The 22,796-nt window shown below is 45.2% G+C and overlaps 1 protein-coding gene across 3 annotated transcripts in view; it reads right to left on the bottom strand.

The window, feature by feature from the left end:
• Nucleotides 1-22,796, bottom strand: part of LOC115175484 (inactive phospholipase C-like protein 2) — a 45,943-nt gene extending 23,147 nt beyond the window's left edge. For 2 of the 3 annotated variants that reach the window (XM_029734733.1, XM_029734734.1), the window contains exon 1: nucleotides 21,884-22,796. In XM_029734733.1, coding sequence (XP_029590593.1) covers nucleotides 21,884-22,081 — 198 coding nt within the window. In that variant the 5' untranslated portion in view covers nucleotides 22,082-22,796. The remainder of the gene's footprint in view (nucleotides 1-21,883) is intronic. The other variant, XM_029734735.1, reaches the window with a different exon arrangement.

Below are 22,796 nucleotides of genomic sequence, written 5' to 3'. Positions count from 1 at the left end.
GTATCCCTCCCAGTCCACGAGGTACTGCAGGCCCCCTACCCGACGTCGGGAGTCCAGGATGGCTCGGACTGTGTATGCAGGGCTCCCCCCGATGTCCAGGGGGGGCGGGGGGGCCTCCAGCACCTCACTGTCCTGCAGCGGACCAGCTACCACCGGCCTGAGGAGAGACACATGAAACGAGGGGTTAATACGGTAATACGAAGGAATGTGTAACCTGTAACACACCTCGTTTATCCTCCTCAGGACTTTAAACGGCCCCACAAACCGCGGACCCAGCTTCCGGCAGGGCAGGCGGAGAGGCAGGTTTCGGGTCGAGAGCCAGACTCTATCCCCCGGGTTAAACACGGGGGCGTCACTGCGGTGGCGGTCAGCGCTCTCCTTGTACCGTTCGCTCGCCCTCCTTAAACATTCCTGGACCGCGTTCCAGGTCTCCTGAGAGCGCTTGACCCATGCCTCCACCGCAGGAGCCTCTGTCTGGCTCTGTTGCCATGGCACCAGGACCGGCTGATACTCCAGCACCACCTGGAAGGGTGACAGATTAGTGGAGGAGTGGCGCTGAGAGTTCTGGGCCATCTCGGCCCATGGCACAAACTGCGCCCACTCCCCTGGCCGGTCCTGGCAATACGACCGCAGGAACCTGCCCACATCCTGGTTGATGCGCTCTACCTGCCCATTACTCTCGGGGTGGAACGCCGAGGTCAGGCTGACCGAGACCCCCAGCCTCTCCATAAACGATTTCCATACCCTAGACGTAAACTGGGGACCCCGATCAGATACGATGTCCTTGGGCACCCCATAGTGCCGGAAGACGTGAGTGAACAGAGCCTCCGCGGTCTGCAGGGCCGTAGGAAGACCGGGCAAAGGGAGCAGACGGCAGGACTTAGAGAACCTGTCCACAACGACCAGGATCGCCGTGTTCCCCTGAGACGGCGGGAGATCCGTAAGGAAATCCACCGAGAGGTGAGTCCAGGGCCGCTGTGGAACAGGGAGGGGCTGTAATTTCCCTCGAGGTAGGTGCCTAGGAGCCTTGTCCTGTTCAATATGCGCTCAGTGTGAGACATAACGCCGGACATCCTCAGCCAAAGTGGGCCACCAGTACCTCCCCTTCAGGCCCCGCACTGTCCGTTCCACCCCAGGATGACCCGAGGAGGGTAGAGTATGGGACCATCGGATCAGGCGATCGCGAACACCAAGCGGAACGTATTTCAGGCACACGGGACACTGCGGTGGAGTAGGTTCTGACCGACCCGCCCGCTCGATGTCCGCATCCACCTCCCATACCACCGGTGCCACCAGACAGGAGGCGGGAAGTATGGGAGTAGGATCGATGGTCCGCTCCTCGGTGTCGTAGAGACGCGACAGTGCATCAGCCTTCCGGTTCCGGGAACCTGGAATGTACGAGAGAGTGAAGTTAAACCTCGTAAAAAACATGGCCCACCTCGCCTGACGGGGATTAAGCCTCCTCGCTGCCCGAATATACTCCAGGTTACGGTGGTCGGTCCAGATGAGAAAAGGGTGACGTGCCCCCTCAAGCCAATGTCTCCACACCGTCAAAGCCCTGACCACGGCTAACAGCTCCCGGTCCCCCACATCATAATTGCGCTTCGCCGGGCTCAGCTTCTTAGAAAAGAACGCGCATGGGCGGAGCTTCGGTGGAACGCCCGAACGCTGCGACAGCACAGCTCCTACCCCAGCCTCGGACGCGTCCACCTCCACTATGAATGGCAAAGAGGGGTCCGGATGCGCCAGGACAGGTGCATTGGTAAACAGAACCTTCAGACGATGGAAGGCTCTGTCCGCCTCTGCTGACCATCGTAGCCGCACCGGCCCCCCCTTCATCAGTGAGGTAATGGGAGCCGCTACCTGGCCAAAACCCCGGATAAACATCCGATAATAATTAGCGAACCCCAAGATTCGCTGCACCTCCTTCACAGTGGCTGGGGTTGGCCAATTACGCACAGCCGTCACGCGGTCACACTCCACCTCCACCCCCGAGGTGGAAATGCGATATCCTAGAAATGAGACGGCTCTTTTGAAGAACTCACATTTCTCAGCCTTGACGTATAGGTTATGCTCCAGCAGCCGCCCAAGCACTTTACGCACCAGGGACACATGGTCGGCGCGTGTGACGGAGCAGATCAGGATGTCATCTATGTACACCACTACACCCTGCCCAAGCATGTCCCTAAGGACCTCGTCCACAAAGGATTGGAAGACAGCGGGAGCATTCTTTAACCCATACGGCATGACGAGGTACTCATAATGGCCCGATGTGGTACTAAATGCGGTTTTCCACTTGTCTCCATCTCGGATACGCACCAAGTTATACGCACTCCTGAGATCCAATTTCGTGAAGAAGCGCGCCCCGTGAAATGACTCCACTGCCGTAGCAATGAGAGGTAGCGGGTAACTGAAACCCACTGTGATAGCATTTAGACCTCTATAGTCAATGCACGGGCGCAGACCTCCCTCCTTCTTCTTCACGAAAAAGAAGCTTGAGGAGACGGGGGATTTAGAGGGCCGAATGTATCCCTGTCTCAAGGACTCAGCGACGTATGTATCCATAGCCACTGTCTCCTCCTGAGACAGAGGATACACGTGACTCCTAGGAAGAACCGCGTCAGCCTGGAGGTTTATCGCACAATCCCCTCGTCGATGGGGTGGTAATAGAGTCGCCTTCGTCTTACTGAAAGCGATAGCCAAATCGGCATACTCTGAGGGAATGTGCACGGTGGAGACTTGGTCTGGACTCTCCACCGTAGTCGCACCGATGGAAACTCCTATGCACCTACCTGAGCACTCCCTCGACCACCCCGTTAGAGCCCTCTGCCCCCACGAAATCTGGGGGTTGTGTGTGGCTAGCCAGGGGATTCCCATTACCACCGGAAACGCTGGGGAGTCAATGATGAACAGGCTGATGCGCTCCACATGACCCCCCCACGTCTGCATAACCAGTGGCACGGTGACCTCCCCTACTTGGCCCGACCCTAGTGGTCGACTATCTAGGGCGTGCACAGGGAAGGGGTGGTCCAGCTGAACCCGGGAATCCCTAACCTCTTAGCTAACCCATGGTCCATAAAACTCCCAGCTGCACCTGAATCGACTAGCGCCTTATACTGGAAGTGAGGGGAAAAATTAGGAAAACAAACGGAGGTGTACAAGTGGTCGACAGGGGGCTCTGGGTGTGGCTGGTGCGGACTCACCTGGGGGGCCGAAGCAGTGCTCTGCCTGCCCTCCGAACTCCCGGAGGGACCTCTCCAGCACCGGTCCACAGTGTGTCCTCTGCGTCCACATCGGGTGCAGGAGAGACCCCCCCCTCCGGTCCTCCTCGGTGCAGCCCCCCCTATCTCCATGGGCTGTGGAGCGGGAGGACTGGTAGGCGGAACGATCAGGCCCCGACGGAATTCCAACGCGAAATCCTGAGCGGTCCTCGTCTCCTATCTCAAATGGAATAGTAGCTCACCCGCCGCCCTGCCCTCCGGGGATGATCGAAAACCGCCCGGAAGCGGCGGGTGAACTCAGGGTAGTCACCCCGGGCCGAGTCTGGACCATCCCAGACCGCATTGGCCCATTCCAGGGCTCGACCCGTGAGACACGAGACGAGGACGCTCACCCTCTCTTCGTCGGAGGGAGGGGGCGGACGGTCGCCAGGTACAGTTCCAGTTGGAGGAGGAACCCCTTGCACCCAGCGGCCGTCCCATCGAACTCCCTGGGAGGTGAAATCCGGATCCCGCTGGCACCCGCTTCAGTGGATGTGGGTAGGGGCGCAGGGTGAGGGACCGGAGCTGGTCCTGCTGGGGAGGCACTTCTCTCCCATCTCTCCAACCGGGCCAACACCTGATCCATGGCCGAGCCTAGGCGGTGGAGGAGGCCGGCATGCTGGGAGACCTGCTCAGCCATGGATGGCGCTTCTGCTCCTGCTGACTCCATCAGTTTTGGGTGCGGGATTCTGTCACGTCTGATTTGGACTGGCGGATAGGCGGAATCAAATGCAGGAGACAGAGGTGCTGGAGGTGAGTGTCTTTTAATAAAACAGACACACACAAACGCCGAAAAGCACAGGGCGCTATACAAAGTTCGCCTGGGAGAAACACTTTCCCATAAAACACAAAATATAATTCAAAGGCACAAAAAGGCAAGGAGCGCAGCCCGGTAAATCCTTCCCGTATAATTGTCGGTAACACAACGTGGACAATAAACAATCCCGCACAAAATCCCAACTGAAAACACACATTAAATAAGTCCCCACTAATGACATACACAAAACAGGTGCGGAACAGACAGACAAAACTAAACGACACAGAAACAACAATCGGTGGCAGCTAAAAGGCCGGCAACGACGACCGCCGAGCGCCGCCCGACCGAGGAGGGGCGCCACTCTCGTTGGATCCTGTGACAGTACTGTACACACTACAATTACTTAGGTTTAAAAATAAGCTCAACTGGACACCTTAATGAGGCAGTGAATGAACTGAGAGAACGCACGCAGGGCATTCTACGCCATTAAAAAGCAAAATTAGGCTAAAACTAATTGAATATGTCATTGAACCAATTGCACTTTATGGCAGCGAGGTGTGGGGTCCACTTGCAAAACAAGATTTCATCAAATGGGACAAACACCCCATTGAAACCCTGCATGCAGAGTTCTGTAAGATTCTCCTACATGTCCAGAGGAAAACTACAAACAATGCATGCAGGGCAGAATTAGGCCAATCCACTAATAATAAAAACTCAAAAAAGAGCAATTACGTTTTGGAAACATCTAAAATACAGTGACCCCCTCTCATTTCATTACCAAGCCCTGCAATGCCAAGAGCTGAGCAAAGAAAAGAGTCCCCTCATCCAGCTGGTCCTGAGGCTGAGTTCACAAACCTGTTCTACTAACACACTGAAGCCTCAGGACCAGAACATCCAATCAATCAGAATAAACCAAATTACAACACAGTCAAAACAAAACTACATTGCTTATTGGGAAACACAAGCACAAACACAAAGCAAAATGCAGTGCTATCTGGCCCTAAATCGACAGTACACCGTGGCTAAATATTTGACCATGGTTACTGATCAAAACCTTAGAAAAACCTTGACAAAGTACAGGCTCAGTGAGCACAGCCTTGCCATTGAGAAGGGTCGACACAGGAAAACCTGGCTCCCTGTAGAGGAAAGGCTGTGCAACCACTGCACAACAGCAGAACCTGAGACAGAGCTGCATTTCCTGACAAAATGTAAAAAATATAAAACAATTAGAAAGTGTCATTTTCCCAAATTTGAAACCCTTATTCAAGGTTTCAAAGACCTCTTTGATGAGGATAGGCTACCTGTCCTGTTGGGGGAGGACGCAGAGAGCTGTGGGTTGGCAGCGCACTACATTGCTGCCTGCCATAAGATGAGGGACAGTGTCTGACAGACCAATCAACCTGCACATGTCCTCTACTGTATGCTTATTGTTATTGTTCAATGTATGGTTATTTTGACCCTTGGTAATTGTTGTTACTGTTGTCAATTTTGATTCTCATTTTTATATTGTAAATATCCAAAATAAGCTTTGGCAATATGTACATTGTTACGTCATGCCAATAAAGCAAATTGAATTGAGAGAGGTGGGTATATTCAATTACAGATATATCTAGCTCTAGATCATTTTTTTTTTACTGTCAAAGGCAATCTGTGGTGGTGGTGTCTGACAGAATGATGGAGAACCAGGGAAGAACAGAGGGGGCACGGTCACATTCTGTAATCCAATCACGTTAACACACATTAAAAGGTGCCTCTAACGCAGCCAATGGATACCTTGGCAATCTTATCAATCAACCTAGCCAATACCCAATAATAGGTCTAACGCTGGTAAACATTCAACTTAAATCGGAGTAATGTAGAATCAATGTAGAATCAATGTAGAATCTGAACCCACAAACACCCATAGAGAAATGCACCAAACAAATAGATGTAGGACCTTAGCAATCTTCGCTGCACAGCCTTCTGAATGTAATTCTATGGGCCCATCTATGTCCTTCATCTGCGTCAACCTTTACGTTACTAACTTTATTGTCCCCATGGGGAAATGTTGTTGCAGTGTCATGTACACGTTTAAAGTGGCATTTAAATAACAAAACAAATTGACAATACAACTTTCATAACAGTTACTGGGTGGATAGGAACATAAGCCTGAGCTATTTAGGAGGGATATCACACCTGGCACAAATGATTGTCTAGTTGTGTTTTTCCTGCTGAGGGGTGCCCTGTACCTGCGCCCAGAGGGGAGTAGTTCAAAGTCCGGGTACAGGGGGTGGCTTGGGTCTAAAATGATTTTGTGAGCCTTGCGGATGGCCCTGACCTTAAAGATCTCATCCAGGCCTGTCTGTTTGACTCCAAGTACCTTGCTTGCTGTGGTGATAATCCTTCTCAGCATATTTCTCTGGCTGACAGTGGAATTGCCAAACCAACAAACAATACAAAAAGTTAAAATACTCTCAATGAAAGATTTCTAAAACAGAGTCAGTATAGTACAACTAACATTAAAAGATTCCAGCTTTTTGAGAAAGTACAGTCTCCGTTGGCTCTTTTTGTTGATCAGGTCTGTACATTTACACCACTGAAGCTTATTGTCCAAGAGGACACCCAGATACCTTGTTCAGAAGCTTCAGTCATTTAGCACATCCTTTTATCTATGCCATATCATTAAGGGTGACTTCATCATACAGCCCCTTTGACCGTTCAACTGTAACAGCAGGACTGTTTGGTAAAAAGAGGAAGAGAGATTTCGGTGTCATCACAGCAGCAAGATTTGTGACCTGTTGCCACAAGAAAAGGGCAACCAGTGAAGAACAAACACCATTGTAAATACAACCTATATTTAATGTTTATTTTCCCTTTTGTACTTTAACTAATTGCACATTGTTACAACACTGTGTATATATACACACATAATATGAGATTTGAAATGTCTTAATTCTTTGGAACTTTAATAAGTGTAATGTTTACTGTTCACTTCATTGATTATTTTACTTTTGTTTATTATCTATTTCACTTGAGAGAGAGAGAGCGAGAGAGAGAGCGAGAGAGAGAGAAATCCTGGTATGTACACATGAGTGTGATCACACGGAGAGGGGGCAAGGAGTTCGGAGAACACCGAAGGGCAGCAGTGTTTAATCTGAGGAGTATGAATGAACTTGTGAACGGGGGATAGCTAGAGAGAGAGAACAGTGGTGGTGGGTTTTAAGTCCATGTTCCTTCATGTAACTCCACCTCAAACAGGTGTTCTCCCAACAGGGATCAGTTATGTCTGATCATCATACCTCCTTTATTCATCAACTCATGGTTCCCTTTTCTCTCTTCTCTATTCCCACTCTTTTTCTGTTCCTGGAAAAAAAAAGAGTATCCCTTTGCTCTCTGCTGCTTCTTTGAGAATATCTTTGGAGAAACCCTGGTTACACGCCAGACAGACAGACAGACAGACAGACAGACAGACAGACAGACAGACAGACAGACAGACAGACAGACAGACAGACAGACAGACAGACAGACAGACAGACAGACAAGCTCTACAGTACTTCATCAGCACCAGTGTGGTTTCTCCCGGCCATTCACACTCAGGTGCACATAAAGCGCCTTGAGACCAAGTGATAATGACTGGACATAAATACCATCTAAATGCAATCAACGACTTCTTTATCTTGCAGTCTAAAGGCCTGTGTCTGTACCATGTATAGCTTATACACCAGACTTCCGTTACTGATACTTCCCTAATCAGAGGTGTCCCAGATGGCACTCTATTTAAAGCATACTAGATTATTGAAATTGCACATAATATAAACCTACATGTTTTTGCTAGAGGTCCAACGGCATGGCCGATTAATTAGGGCCGATTTCAAGTTTTCATAATCGGTAATCGGCATTTTTTTAAATCCCGATTACTACACGAGGAGACTGCGTGGCAGGCTGACCACCTGTTATGCAAGTGCAGCCAGGAGCCAAGGTAAGTTGCTAGCTAGCATTAAACTTATCTTATAACGAAAACAAGACTTAGGGTTGCCACCCGTTTGATAAAATACGGAACGGTTCCGTATTTCACTGAAAGAATAAACGTTTTGTTTTCGAAATGATAGTTTCCGGATTTGACCATATTAATGGCCAACGGCTTGTATTTATGTGTTTATCATATTATAATTAAGTCTATGATTTGATAGAGCAGTCTGACTGAGCGGTGGTAGGCGGCAGCAGGCTCGTAATACCCTGACTACACTGCTCGGTCTCGTGCGCGAGCATTGCAAAATAAATGTAGAAATCTATGTCATTCAATTATTGCACCCACACTGCTCGCTCGAGTCAACGGGCGTCTGCGCTGCCAAGGGCTAAACTAGAAGTCCTTTCTATTTCTGACGCAGATCGCGCTGCAAGTCCAGCCTATCCCATCTCCTCATTGGTTTATAGAAGCAGGTACCCACGTGCCATCTCCTCATTGGTTATACCCACGTGGGTGATTGAAAGACGAACTGTGTTGCCGGTCGTCGTAGTAATACTATGAAAGTTTACATGCCAATCACCATATAAATTCAAAGATGAATAATCCTGGAAGGAGGAGAGATGACTAGAAACGATTCGGTTGACCGTTTTATGTGTGGATTAATTGTCGGAGTAGAGGACCTTGTGTATTTCAGGTTAAATATCCACCTAATGTTTATATCCCAGGTCAAATTAGCTAGCAACAGCAAGCCAGCTAAATAGGACAAATTACCTAGCAACAGCAAACTAGCTAAATAGGACAAATGAAAGTTTAGAAAGTTTAGAAGTTTTACAATGTAAGTTTACTTTTAATCCATCTATCTGCATAGTTCAAGACACGGCATATGATGGTGCGGTGAGATACCCAATGGGTTGGACCATACTCTTCTCATCAATTATTTTCAAAAAACTTGACTTAACTGGAAATCAAATGATCCTCCATCGTTAAAACAGAGGATTAATCAAATAAATGATTTAAATATTGACAAAATGTGGGCTACAGAGAGAAACAAAACTGTGCAATTTGAAGCCATATGGCATAAAGTGTTACAAGCACTGAAGATATCCCAAAACTGTGAAACGAGAAGGGGTGTTATTGTGAGACGGACAGGATGGGTATGAATACAGTGGGAGCATGTGGGTCTGAGCAATTATGATGTCATCAGTGTTTGTTGAAATGCATGCATGTCTGAGTTGGTGTTTTTCTCTGTATGCTGAAGGTTGGGCAGTCCCAGCCAACATCATGTCTAGTTTAGTGGAGCTATGTTTGTGGAATGTTAAGTGGTCTTTGTAAATTGTTTATAACATGAAAGAAAAATATTTTTAAAAGAATTAGGATGTACAGTAGGTCATTAGTGGGCAGACTACTAATTAAGAGACGACCAAGAGACACACAGTAGGTACCAGCAGGCGTAAAACACACGGCTATCTGAGAGGTCCGTAACAAGTCTCTAGAGAATGATATGTAGTTCTATGAGGATTTCGTCTCACAGACAGAGGTTTGTGTTGATCTGGAGGAGCAAATGCCATGTGACCTATTCAATAGACTGATTCAATTACAGTCTCTATAGGGCCCCTTCATTTGTCATATGTCTACACACAACCTCAGTGCACGTATCAACACACACATACACACACCTCGGACGTCAATATAGACCCTGAACAAATGACCTTGAAAAGAGAGTACCTGGGCACACACACACTCATTCAGTTGTATACAAGTGACCAATGTGCACCTGTACGCAGGCTTATAAAGACAAGCATTCTGAGGAAAAAAAACAAACACACACACACACACAGTGTACACTGTCTTCTAAAATGTTTGCCAAAGAGTCATGTAACCTTTAACGATCTGTAACCTCTGCTTGAACGATATAATTAGCCACGCTACTTTAACCACACTCAGTCTGTGTGTGCGCGTGTGTTTATGCGTCGGTGGGAGAAAGAGAAAGAAACAAAATCTTTGTCCTCAACAGTTCTCTCCTTGTCGCCAGTGTTTCTCATAGATTCGAGACATATGGTGAAAACCTCCCATCGCCACTCTGAAGCCTTCAAAACAGGAAACAGTTGGAAGCAGTGGTCAGTCACAAAGCAACTTCCTGTGGTGGTCTGGGGCATCACAGGAAGAACTGAACTGAAGAGCCAAGCTCCTAGACATGAGACAAATCTGCATCCAAATGGCACCCTATTCCCTACGTAGTGCACTACTTTTGACCAGGGCCCATAGGGGACAAACAAGATTGTAGACGCATTGAAACCAGAGTTGTGTTCTCTGAAATTAAGTTGTTGGGAAGCCTTGTGAATGTTTTTTATCACAAATGTATATCTACTCTATATATGCAAAAGTATGTGGACACCCCTTAAAATTAGTGGATTTAGCTATTTCAGCCACACCCGTTGCTGACAGGTATATAAATTTGAGCACGCAGCCAAGCAATCTCCATAGACAAACATTGACAGTAGAATAGCCTTACTTATGATCTCAGTGACTTTCAACGTGGCACTGTCATAGGATGCCACCTTTCCAACAAGTCTGTTCATCAAATGTATGCCCTTCTAGAGCTGCCCCAGTCAACTGTAAGTGCTGTTATTGTAAAGCGGAAACGTCTAGGAGCAACAACAGCTCAGCCGCGAAGTGGTAGGCCACACAAGCACACAGAACGGGACAGCCGAGGGCTGAAGCTCATAAAAATCCTCTGACCTTGGTGGCAACACTCACTACCGAGTTTCAAACTTCCCCTGGAAACAACGTGAGCACAAGAACGGCTACTTGGCTATGGAAATGGGTTTCCATGGCCGAGCAGCTGCAAACAAGCCGAGCAGCCGCAAACAAGCCTATGCTAAGCATCGGCTGGAGAGGTGTAAAGCTCGCTGCCATTGGACTCTGGAGCAGTGAAAACGCCTTCTCTGGAGTGATGAATCACGCTTCACCATCTGGCAGGCCAACAGATAAATCTGGGCTTAGCAGATAGCAGGTGAACACTACAGTTGGCACTATGCATTGAGGCAGGTAAAGGTTGGTGGAGGAGGAATAATGGTGTGGGGCTGTTTTTCATGGTTCAGCTAGGCCCCTTAGTTCCAGTGAAGGGAAATCTTAACGCTACAGCATACACTGGCATTCTAGAAGATTCTGTGCTTCCAACTTTGTGGAAACAGTTTGGGGAAGGCCCTTTCCTTTTTCAGCATAACAATTCCACCGTGCACAAAGCGAGGTCCATACAGAAATGGTTTGTCGAGATCGGTGTGGAAGAACATGGGATGAATTGGAACACCGACTGCGAGCCAGGCTTAATCGCCCAACATCAGTGTCCGACCTCACTAATGCTCGTGGCTGAATGGAAGCAAGTCCCTGCAGCAATGTTCCAACATCTAGTGGAAAGCCTTCCCTGAATATATACATGTAGGTCCATCATCATTTCTACATATTCTATCTAGTTTTAGACATTCAAGTGTGGCCTGAGCAGACAGGAGAGATCCATTTTACTGGATTATATGGGTGAATGAACAGATGGGGGGAGAGAGAGAAAGATGGAGAACAAGAGAAGGAAACGGCAGATAGGCCTTGAGAAGCAGGGAGAGGTTGAGGTTCTGAGGGGAAGTATGCGGAATAAACAGAGGATATAGCTAAAATGAAAGATTCATCTGTGATAGATCGAGGTATGCCGAAAGAGAGCGAGGAGAGAGATAGACGTGGGGGGATGGAGGTCGGAACAGAGAATACTGTGTGTGCTAAATAAATCCAAGCCTTTCCTGGAATGCAATAATACTGAAAGCTTTGGCACATGGACAGACCACATTCCTAAATCACAGACCCTTTAATCAACCATTCTCTAACCTCTGACCTAATTCCAGGAGATAAAGCTGTGTGTGAAAGTGTGTGAAAGTGTGTGGGCGCGTTGTATGGATAGGTGCCTTGCAGCAGGTAGTCTCTAGTCTATCTATGCTGTCACTTAGCAACTTCAGATGCAAACATGGTCTTCAAATCATGGTCTCAGAACACACGTGTGTAATCAACACCCACCCAGAATGAGCCTAATTACAGAACACTCCAGTCAGCAGAATTAGAATGTTTTCAGAATACTGGAAAATCTCAGGATATAAAAAAATTCAAATTAAATAATGGCAATAGGAATTATCCTTTAAGTGGACGACAAAAAATATGAAATACTTAGGATGCTTAATAAGTGACAAAGAAACAAATATATAAAGATAAAGTTATCCCATTAGCAGATTGATGGAAGATTAAACTGATTCTACAAGAACCAATATCACTCCTAAAAACACACCCCTATTGAGCAATCCTTTGATAGCGTTTCAGAATTCACAAATAAATTCACCCACATGGAAAACTAAAAGGTATAAAATAAATGACTTGGTTACAGGAAATACAATTATTTCCATGACAGAATTAAAAAGCCATTTTGGACTGACCAATGTGACATTTTCAAATACATGCAACTTAAAAGCTGTATATCACAACATTTTTATTTGAAATCTTTTGGAAATGAGAGCATGTTGAAGTAATTCTATTTTAGTCAGAAAATGAAATTCATATAATAGTTAAGATATGAAACCTTGCAGAGAGCATATCCAACTTACAATCTCTTAGAAAAAAAATGTAAACTAAACTATTAGAACCAAGATCTAAAAATAACTGATATAATGGCACAAGATGGAGAAATAAATTACAGTGAAAGAAAATGTACGCTTAATCCAGTATAAACTAATGTACAGAATGGATTATTCAAAAAAACTAAATGTACAAATTCGACAGCACAACGGCAGGGTCATGTCTTAAGTGTAAAACTACAAATTACTCAATAATTAATGCTTTCTGGGAGTGGTATAAAGTCCAAAAGTTATGGGCGGAGTTAGAAAGTTGGCTGTCAGAAGTTTTACAATGTAAGTTTACTTTTAATCCATCTATCTGCATAGTTCAAGACACGGCATATGATGGTGCGGTGAGATACCCAATGGGTTGGACCATACTCTTCTCATCAATTATTTTCAAAAAACTTGACTTAACTGGAAATCAAATGATCCTCCATCGTTAAAACAGAGGATTAATCAAATAAATGATTTAAATATTGACAAAATGTGGGCTACAGAGAGAAACAAAACTGTGCAATTTGAAGCCATATGGCATAAAGTGTTACAAGCACTGAAGATATCCCAAAACTGTGAAACGAGAAGGGGTGTTATTGTGAGACGGACAGGATGGGTATGAATACAGTGGGAGCATGTGGGTCTGAGCAATTATGATGTCATCAGTGTTTGTTGAAATGCATGCATGTCTGAGTTGGTGTTTTTCTCTGTATGCTGAAGGTTGGGCAGTCCCAGCCAACATCATGTCTAGTTTAGTGGAGCTATGTTTGTGGAATGTTAAGTGGTCTTTGTAAATTGTTTATAACATGAAAGAAAAATATTTTTAAAAGAATTAGGATGTACAGTAGGTCATTAGTGGGCAGACTACTAATTAAGAGACGACCAAGAGACACACAGTAGGTACCAGCAGGCGTAAAACACACGGCTATCTGAGAGCTCTGTGCTAAAAACAAACACACACACAACCAAAACCATCACGCAAAGAAATTAAATAAATGTTCTGGACAAGGAGTCGTAGAATTAAAAAAGTGGTATGTGTAGGCCTAACTATGATAATTTTTGTCTCACTTCCTCAACTGTGTGTGTATGACATTCATGCACTTTGTGTGCGCACGTACATGATACAGTATGGGAAAGGAAGTCACTGTTACAACGGGGAGGAGAAACAGGAAGTGTGAAGTGGTTGTGTCATTCCCTCAGCAACAACATGATTCAACACACCACTCACTTCACAACACCCACACCAACCCATAACCAGCAGATGGACTTAGTCAGGTCAAAACCACCAACTAAGAGCTTACCAGAAGTATCTCTCCTCAAGTCAAAACCACCAACTAACAGCTTACCAGAAGTATCTCTCCTCAAGTCAAAACCACCAACTAACAGCTTACCAGAAGTATCTCTCCTCAAGTCAAAACCACCAACTAACAGCTTACCAGAAGTATCTCTCCTCAAGTCAAAACCACCAACTAACAGCTTACCAGAAGTATCTCTCCTCAAGTCAAAACCACCAACTAACAGCTTACCAGAAGTATCTCTCCTCAAGTCAAAACCACCAACTAACAGCTTACCAGAAGTATCTCTCCTCAAGTCAAAACCACCAACTAACAGCTTACCAGAAGTATCTCTCCTCAAGTCAAAACCACCAACTAAGAGCTTACCAGAAGTATCTCTCCTCAAGTCAAAACCACCAACTAAGAGCTTACCAGAAGTATCTCTCCTTCTGTACAAATCTTTGATGTTCCAGATGAGATGCATGTTTGAGGATGATTCTCAGGTAAAAGGCCATGATTAAGGTCATTCAGACAACGAGTTAACCACAGTTTCTGCTTAAAAGGTGACAGCAGCCCTCAGCTGTCCTGTAGGCCCTCAGTTCAACCCCAAACCTACTAAACCACCAGAGGCTGGAGGGTAGTGGAGTTTGAGCTATCAAGCACATTGTGAATATTTGTTTGGTTGTTTCGGCATGAGCAGGGTATTTGTTTAAAATGTAGGACGCCTCAGTGAAGCCTTGGTGAGTTAGGGGGTGATGAATCTGGTGATTGTTATTACAGAGACTTACGCACACACATACAGTTGAAGACGGAAGTTTACATACAGTACACTTAGTTTGTAGTCATTAAAACTCGTTTTTCAACCACTCCACAAATGTCTGGTTAACAAACATTTGTTTTGGCAAGTCGGTTAGGACATCTGTGTGCATGACACAAGTAATTTTTCCAACAATTGTTTACTGAGAGATTATTTCACTTATAATTCACTGTATCACAATTCCAGTGGGTCAGAAGTTTACATACACTAACTTGATTGTGCCTTTAAACAGCTTGGAAAATCCCAGAAAATGATGTCATGGCTTTAGAAGCTTCTGATAGGCTAATTGACATAATTTGAGTCAATTGGAGGTGTACCTGTGGATGTATTTCAAGGCCTACCTTCAAACTTAGTGCCTCTTTGCTTGACATCATGGGAAAATCAAAATAAATCAGCCAAGACCTCAGAAAAAAGATTGTACACCTCCACAAGTGGTTCATCCTTGGGAGCAATTTCCAAACGCCTGAAAGTACGATGTTCATCTGTACAAACAATAGTACGTAAGTATAAACACCATGGGACCATGCAGCCGTCATACCGCTCAGGAAGGAGACGCGTTCTGTCTCCTAGAGATTAATGTACTTTGGTGCGAAAAGTGCAAATCAATGCCAGAACAACAGCAAAGGACCTTGTGAAGATGCTGGTGGAAACCGGTACAATATCCACAGTCAAATGTATCTATATCCACAGTCAAATGTGTCCTATATCGACATAACCTGAAAGGCCGCTCAGCAAGGAAGAAGCCACTGCTCCAAAACCGCCATAAAAAAGACAGACTCCGGTTTGCAACTGCACATGGGGACATAGATCGTACTTTTTGGAGAAATGTCCCCTGGTCTGATGAAACAAAAATAGAACTGTTTGGCCATAATAACCATCGTTATGTTTGGAGGAAAAGGGGGAGGCTTGCAAGCCGAAGAACACATCCCAACCGTGAAGCACAGGGGTGGCAGCATCATGTTATGGGGGTGCTTTGCTGCAGGAGGGACTGGTGCACTTCACAAAATAGATGGCACCATGAGGCAGGAAAATTATGTGCATATATTGAAGCAACATCTCAAAACATCAGTCAGAAAGTTAAAGCTTGGTCGCAAATGGGTCTTCCAAATGGACAATGACTCCAAGCATACTTTCAAAGTTGTGGCAAAATGGCTTAAGGACAACAAAGTCAAGGTATTGGAGTGGACACCACAAAGCCCTGACCTCGATCCTATAGAAAATTTGTGGGAAGAACCCCTGAGTCAATACATGTTAGAATCACCATTGGCAGCGATTACAGCTGTGTCTCTAAGAGTTTTGTACACCTGGATTGTAAAATATTTGCACATTATTATTTTTCAAGTTCTTCAAGCTCTGTCAAGTTGGTTGTTGATCATTGCTAGACAGCCATTCTCAAGTCTTGCCATACATTTTCAAGCCAATTTAAGTCAAAACTGTAACTAGGCCACTCAGGAACATGCAATGTCATCTTGGTAAGCAACTCCAGTGTATATTTAGCCTTGAGTTTTAGGTTATTGTCTTGCTGAAATGTGAATTTGTCTCCCAGTGTCTTTTGGAAAGCAGACTGAACAAGGTTTAACTCTAGGATTTTGCCTGTGCTTAGCTCTATTCCGTTTCGTTTTATCCTAAAACAAATTCTAGTCCTGCCGATGACAAGCATACCCATAATATGATGCAGCCAGCACCACGCTTGAAATATTAAGAATGGTACTCAGTGATGTGTTGGATTTGCCCCAAACAACATGCAAATTAATTTCTTTGCCAGATTTGTTGCAGTTTTACATTTAGTGCCTTATTGCAAACAGGATGCATGTTTCGGGAAATTGTTTATTCTGTACAGGCTTCCCTCTTTTCACTCAATCATTTAGGTTAGTATTGTGGAGTAACTGCAATGTTGTTGATCCATCCTCAGTTTTCTCCTATCACAGCCATTAAACTCTGTAACTGTTTTAAAGTCATCATTGGCTTCATGGTGAAATCCCTTAAGCAGTTTGCTTCCTCTCCGGCAACTGAGTTAGGAAAGACGCCTGTATCTTTGTAGTGACTGGGTGTATTGATACTTGAAACATTTAAGGAGAGCCGCACACTCTAGGAGCTTAGATGCAATAATTTAATAACCAACATTTCAACAGACAAGCTGTCTTCATCAGGGTATAATGGAATGGAAACTACAAGTGTAATGGCTGTGCTCAATGCAATGGCACTTAGAAATGTATCTCCTTCAAACACCCCCAAACACGGAAACCGATCCCAATTAAAGGTTTTATCACGGGCTCCACTAAGGCAGTTATTTATCTTATAACTTGTCCTTGTAGTAAAATGTATGTGGGTAAAACAAAGAGCGAATTAAAAGTACGAATCTCGGAGCATCGTAGCACCATTAGGTGGTAAAACTGGACTTACCCAGTTGGGGCCCACTTTTTGGAAGCAAACCACCCCGATTTCATCCCTACGTTATATCGGCATCGAACATGTCACCCTCCCTAGGAGAGGGGGTGACCTCTACAATTTATTGTTAAAACGAGAGGCTGCCTGGATCTTTAATATAAAGGCCCTTTGCTCCCTTCGGTCTCAACAAAGACTTTGATCTGAAGCCAGTCTTGTGATTTTGCTATTGTAAATGTTTGTAGGCCTATGTATCTATGATCGTATGCGATCCATGTTTTTGGTATGTTATTTTGATATCTGAAGATTAATCAATGATATCAAGCCACACCTGGCCATGATTACAGACACCTGTGTGTGTCCTTTGACACTATATAAACAGCTTGTCTGTTGAAACGTTGATTATTAAATTATTGCATCTGAGCTCCTAGAGTGTGTGGCTCTCCTTAAATTGTTAGTGTTCTACTCCACTAGCCAGCACCTCGCCGCAACAGGTGTACGTTTCTTTTGCCTCTAGATGGGTGTATTGATACACCATCCAAAGTGGAATTAACTTCACCATGCTCAAAGGGATATTCAATGTCTGTTTTTTTACCCATCTACCAATAGGTTCCCTTCTTTGCAAGGCATTGGAAAAACCTCCCTGGTCTTTGTGGTTGAATTCACTGCTCAACTGAGGGGCCTTACAGATAATTGTATGTGTGGGGTACAGAAATGAGGTAGTCATTCAACAATCATGTTAAACACTGTTATTCCACACAGAATGAGTCCATGCAACTTATTATGTGACTTGTTAAGCACATTTTTACTCCTAAACTTATTTAGGCTTGCCATAACAAAGGGGTTTAAAACTTACTGACTCAAGACATTTCAGCTTTTCATTTTAATTCGTAAACATTTTTAAAAACATAATTCCACTTTGACATTATGGGGTATTGTGTGTAGGCCAGTGACACACATTTCAATTTAATCAATTTTAAATTCAGACTAACACAGCAAAATATGGGAAAAGGGGGGGTGAATACTTTCTGAAGGCACTGCAGGCATGTATGTATGTATGTATGTATGTATGTATGTATGTATGTATGTATGTATGTATGTATGTATGTATGTATGTATGTATGTATGTATGTATGTATGTATGTATGTATGTATGTATGTATGGAAAACTGGATTAGCTGTGTGATTCAGAAAACGTCATTTGTTCCATCACAACCACTGAAGGAAAAATACTTAAACTTGTTGGTTTGCTGTGGTTACTTGCTCTAAAACAGCCTGAAGCAATCGGAAGTGGTCTAAAGTAGGCCAAAGCATGCTAAAGTGGGCCAAAGATGTCAATCAATGTTAACCAAAGTAGCAGGTTGGAGGAGCTACAATTCAAACCATATCCTTCTCCAGCTGTCTGCCAACCCCCCAGGCTAACACTGTTCTCACAGTCAGAACACACACACACTGGGCAATCATTAAAACTCATACAATACTACAAACACAGACCAGATTTGTCATCCAAACAGTTGAAAATATACCACTCAAGTTCCAAACAAACTCACTACACCTAACCACCCCGCTGCCCCTCCATACGCAGAGACAGGGTACTAGACAGAGACAGGGTACTAGACAGAGACAGGGTACTAGACAGAGACAGGGTACTAGACAGAGACAGGGTACTAGACAGAGACAGGGTACTAGACAGAGACAGGGTACTAGACAGAGACAAGGTACTAGACAGGGAACTAGACAGGGTACCACTCAGAGACAGGATACTAGACAGAGACAGGATACTAGACAGGATACTAGACAGGATACTAGACAGACAGGATACTAGACAGAGACAGGGTACTAGACAGAGACAGGGTACTAGACAGAGACAGGATACTAGACAGAGACAGGATACTAGACAGGGAACTAGACAGGATACTAGACAGGGTACTAGACAGAGACAGGGTACTAGACAGAGACAGGATACTAGACAGAGACAGGATACTAGACAGAGACAGGGTACTAGACAGAGAACAAGACAGGGTACTAGACAGAGAACAAGACAGAGAACCACTCAGAGACAGGGTACTAGACAGAGACAGGATACTAGACAGAGAACCACTCAGAGACAGGGTACTAGACAGAGACAGGATACTAGACAGAGACAGGATACTAGACAGAGACAGGCTACTAGACAGAGAACCACTCAGAGACAGGCTACTAGACAGAGACAGGGTACTAGACAGAGACAGGGTACTAGACAGAGACAGGCTACTAGACAGAGACAGGCTACTAGACAGAGACAGGCTACTAGACAGAGAACCACTCAGAGACAGGGTACTAGACAGAGACAGGGTACTAGACAGAGACAGGCTACTAGACAGAGACAGGCTACTAGACAGAGAACCTCTCAGAGACAGGGTACTAGACAGAGACAGGGTACTAGACAGAGACAGGGTACTAGACAGAGACAGGATCAGAGACAGGGTACTAGACAGAGACAGGATCAGAGACAGAGAACTAGACAGAGACAGGGTACCACTCAGAGACAGGGTACCACTCAGAGACAGGGTACCACTCAGAGACAGGGTACCACTCAGAGACAGGGTACCACTCAGAGCACCCTTACATACCTACTCAGCCTGCACGTACACCAGACCAGAAGAGAGGATTGAACAGGCCTCTGTCCCAGAGAAGTTAACCATGCAGGGAATAGGGCACCATGTGGGATGCAGCCCAGGAGGCCAAGGATGGAGAGAGGAAGAGGGGGTAAGAGGAGGATAGGAGGGAAGAGAAGAAGAGCAATAGGGAGGAAAGACAGAAATATAGGAGAGGTGATCTCCAGGCGTATGAGACAGAGTTATGATGTGGATATATTGAAGCAACATCTCAAGACATCAGTCAGGAAGTTAAAGCTTGGTCGCAAAAGGTTCTTCCAAATGGACAATGACCCCAAGCATATTTCCAAAGTTGTGGCAAAATGGCTTAAGGACAACAAAGTCAAGGTATTGGAGTGGCCATCACAAAGCCCTGACCTCAATCCTATAGAAAATGTGTGTGCAGAACTGAAAAAGCATGTGTGAGCAAGGAGGCCTACAAACCTGACTCAGTTACACCAGCTCTGTCAGGAGGAATGGGCCAAAATTCACGCAACTTATTGTGGGAAGCTTGTGGAAGGCTACCTGAAACGTTTGACCCAAATTAAACAATTTAAAGGCAATGCTACCAAATACTAATTGAGTGTATGTAAACTTCTGACCCACTGGGAATGTGATGAAAGAAATAAAAGCTTAAATAAATCATTCCCTCTACTATTATTCTGACATTTCATATTCTTAAAATAAAGTGGTTATCCTAACTGACCTAAGACAGGGAATTTTTACTAGGGTTAAATGTCAGGAATTGTGAAAAACTGAGTTTAAATGTATTTGGCTAAGGTGTATCTAAACTTCCAACTTCAACTGTATGTATGTTGCTTTATGTTCAGTTGTCCCATGCTGTGTTGTTCTCTGCTGCCCTTTGAAGATACAGTTTGTGTTGCAAGTTAGACGTGTGCAGTAGATATCACCACCACATCAAACAAACACAGCAGCAGATAGCAGCGCTGTGGCTCCACACTCCGCCGCGTACGTCGAGCAGCACCGCCCTTGCAGAGAAGTCATTTAACGCCACTTACAGCCCAGCGTGGGGCAGAGCTGGATATTTTAGGCGCCACAACTTTTCTGAAGCATGACAGAAAGGTAAACACATTTGTGTTTCTGACAATCCTTTACTGGCAACGCAGAAACGAATAAAGTCAACGAATAGAAAGAGAAAAGGAGACAGGAAGGAAGTTAGAGAGAGTATGAAAGAGAGAGTGACAGCAACAAAACATGAGAGAGGGGGAGAGAGAGAGGGCGAGCAACAAAACGTGTGAGAGAACGTTAGACAGAGGAGAGAGAGAGAGTCATCAGTATCTCTAACTGTCCGTGACTCAAAGCAGCATTGCAACATTAAATGTGAGGAAATTGGCCAACTCCTGCCCTGCCAAGCGCTGGGAGCGAATCAGACCGGCACAGAGCCAACATTGACGACAAGTCATTCCTCTGTAGGGAGCAGTATCATACAAAACTGGCAACGCAAGAGATCAATACAAGGCCTAAGAAAACATTCAGCAAAACCTACAACACAAGATGAACTGTTTGGACAAGCCCAAAGTTCATGAATTACATTAAAGTCCCATAAAGAAACATGAGTCTTGCTGTGATCACAGATCAAGCAATGATTTCATCACATACTTGAGTCCTTCTCACCAGTTGTCAGATTACCTTCGGGATGTGAAGATTAAGGACTTATTTCAAAGTTTAAAACAGGAATGAAGTCTGTCTAAAGTAGAAGAATAAAGAGGGAGGAGCTGAGTCATTCCATCCAGCCCAGTCCAAAGATCTACGAATAAGTCTCTGTCTTTCTGTCTTCACTACGAAGGCAACGCAAAGCTAGTTTAGTAATAGGCCTAGAGATGGGCTACTATTTGGCAGTGTTTTAATGCCTATTTATTTCAAGCATTTCTTGCATTCATTGCCAGCAGCTGGAGCTCAAGGATCTGGGGTGCATCTCAATAGTCTAAAGGCGCTTCCTCTCCTTGTATCCTTCCCTTTATCTGCATTGATCTGAAAAGACAGGATAGGTGAAAGCGATCACCTGTCCAGGTCTTGCCAATCAGTGTGGTCTAAAGAGAGGGACTGGGAGAAGAAGAGGCGACCGGGAGAGGAAGAGGAGACTGGGAGAAAGGAGAGGAAACAGGAGACAGGGAGAAATAGTATTTAATACCCCCAACCTTTACCTTGATAATACTGCTCCGCCTAGGGATTCCTTTGGCATCTGTAGATTCTCCCGCTCCCGGTTTGTCAGTCATTGGGGATCCGGGACCAGTTTCGGGTTGGACAGCAGTCACGGTGTCTGACACCCCGCAGCCTCCGTTGGACAGTAAATCCTTTCGATGAGTCTCGAGGCTCATTCCATTGCCTGGCGAGAGTTTCATCCCAGCAACAGGTGGGCGCGCACCCTAACGGTCTTTAAGTCCGCTATAAATGATTTTCGTTCACGTTAGCTGTGTGTATGTCTTGATTGGTGATCGCCTCGCTACGTGAAATAACTGACAATAATACGATCCACGATGCTCCGGCGCGCCAAAGCGACTCAAGGCTTTAACAGACAGCCACACAGCCCGTGTTATCTTGCCAAGTAGACTACCCAAAAGATAGCCTCTATAAATCTTGATTCTACGTCGGTAGACATTGCTTTACACGAGAATGGGAATGCCAATGATACAAATAATCAGCAGCATCACCTTCTGCCGGCGACTCACCAGAATGGAAATTCAAAAAGAGATTTTTGTTACAATGAACCGGATGGCACACCTCAAGTGCCCTGCGCAGTTGTAACCACTCCTGACGGCGCTATAGTCATCTTCATGACAGGGAAGTGGAGGCAACTGTCTAGATGGGATACAGCTTTTGTCAAATTGACGTCAAAAGTAGTTTTTTTGTGCATTTTAGCAAACCTTAACCTAATTATCCTAACCTGCTGCGTAAGTTCTCCTAAGCCTGCTACGAAAAGTCAAGTTTGACGAGCTGTATCCCTTCTAGACAAAACTGCTTCAGGGGCTTGACTTGTCATTCTCGCCACCTAACCCTTGTAGCATCGGCATAGTCTATACTGCTACAGTAGATGAGCAGCATATATTCCAGCTGTTG

Source organism: Salmo trutta, chromosome 36 (genome assembly GCF_901001165.1).
Source record: "Salmo trutta chromosome 36, fSalTru1.1, whole genome shotgun sequence".
Classification (NCBI taxonomy): domain Eukaryota; kingdom Metazoa; phylum Chordata; class Actinopteri; order Salmoniformes; family Salmonidae; genus Salmo; species Salmo trutta.
The sequence above is the reverse complement of the archived record's forward strand: the minus strand, read 5'-3'. Positions and strand labels throughout refer to the sequence as shown.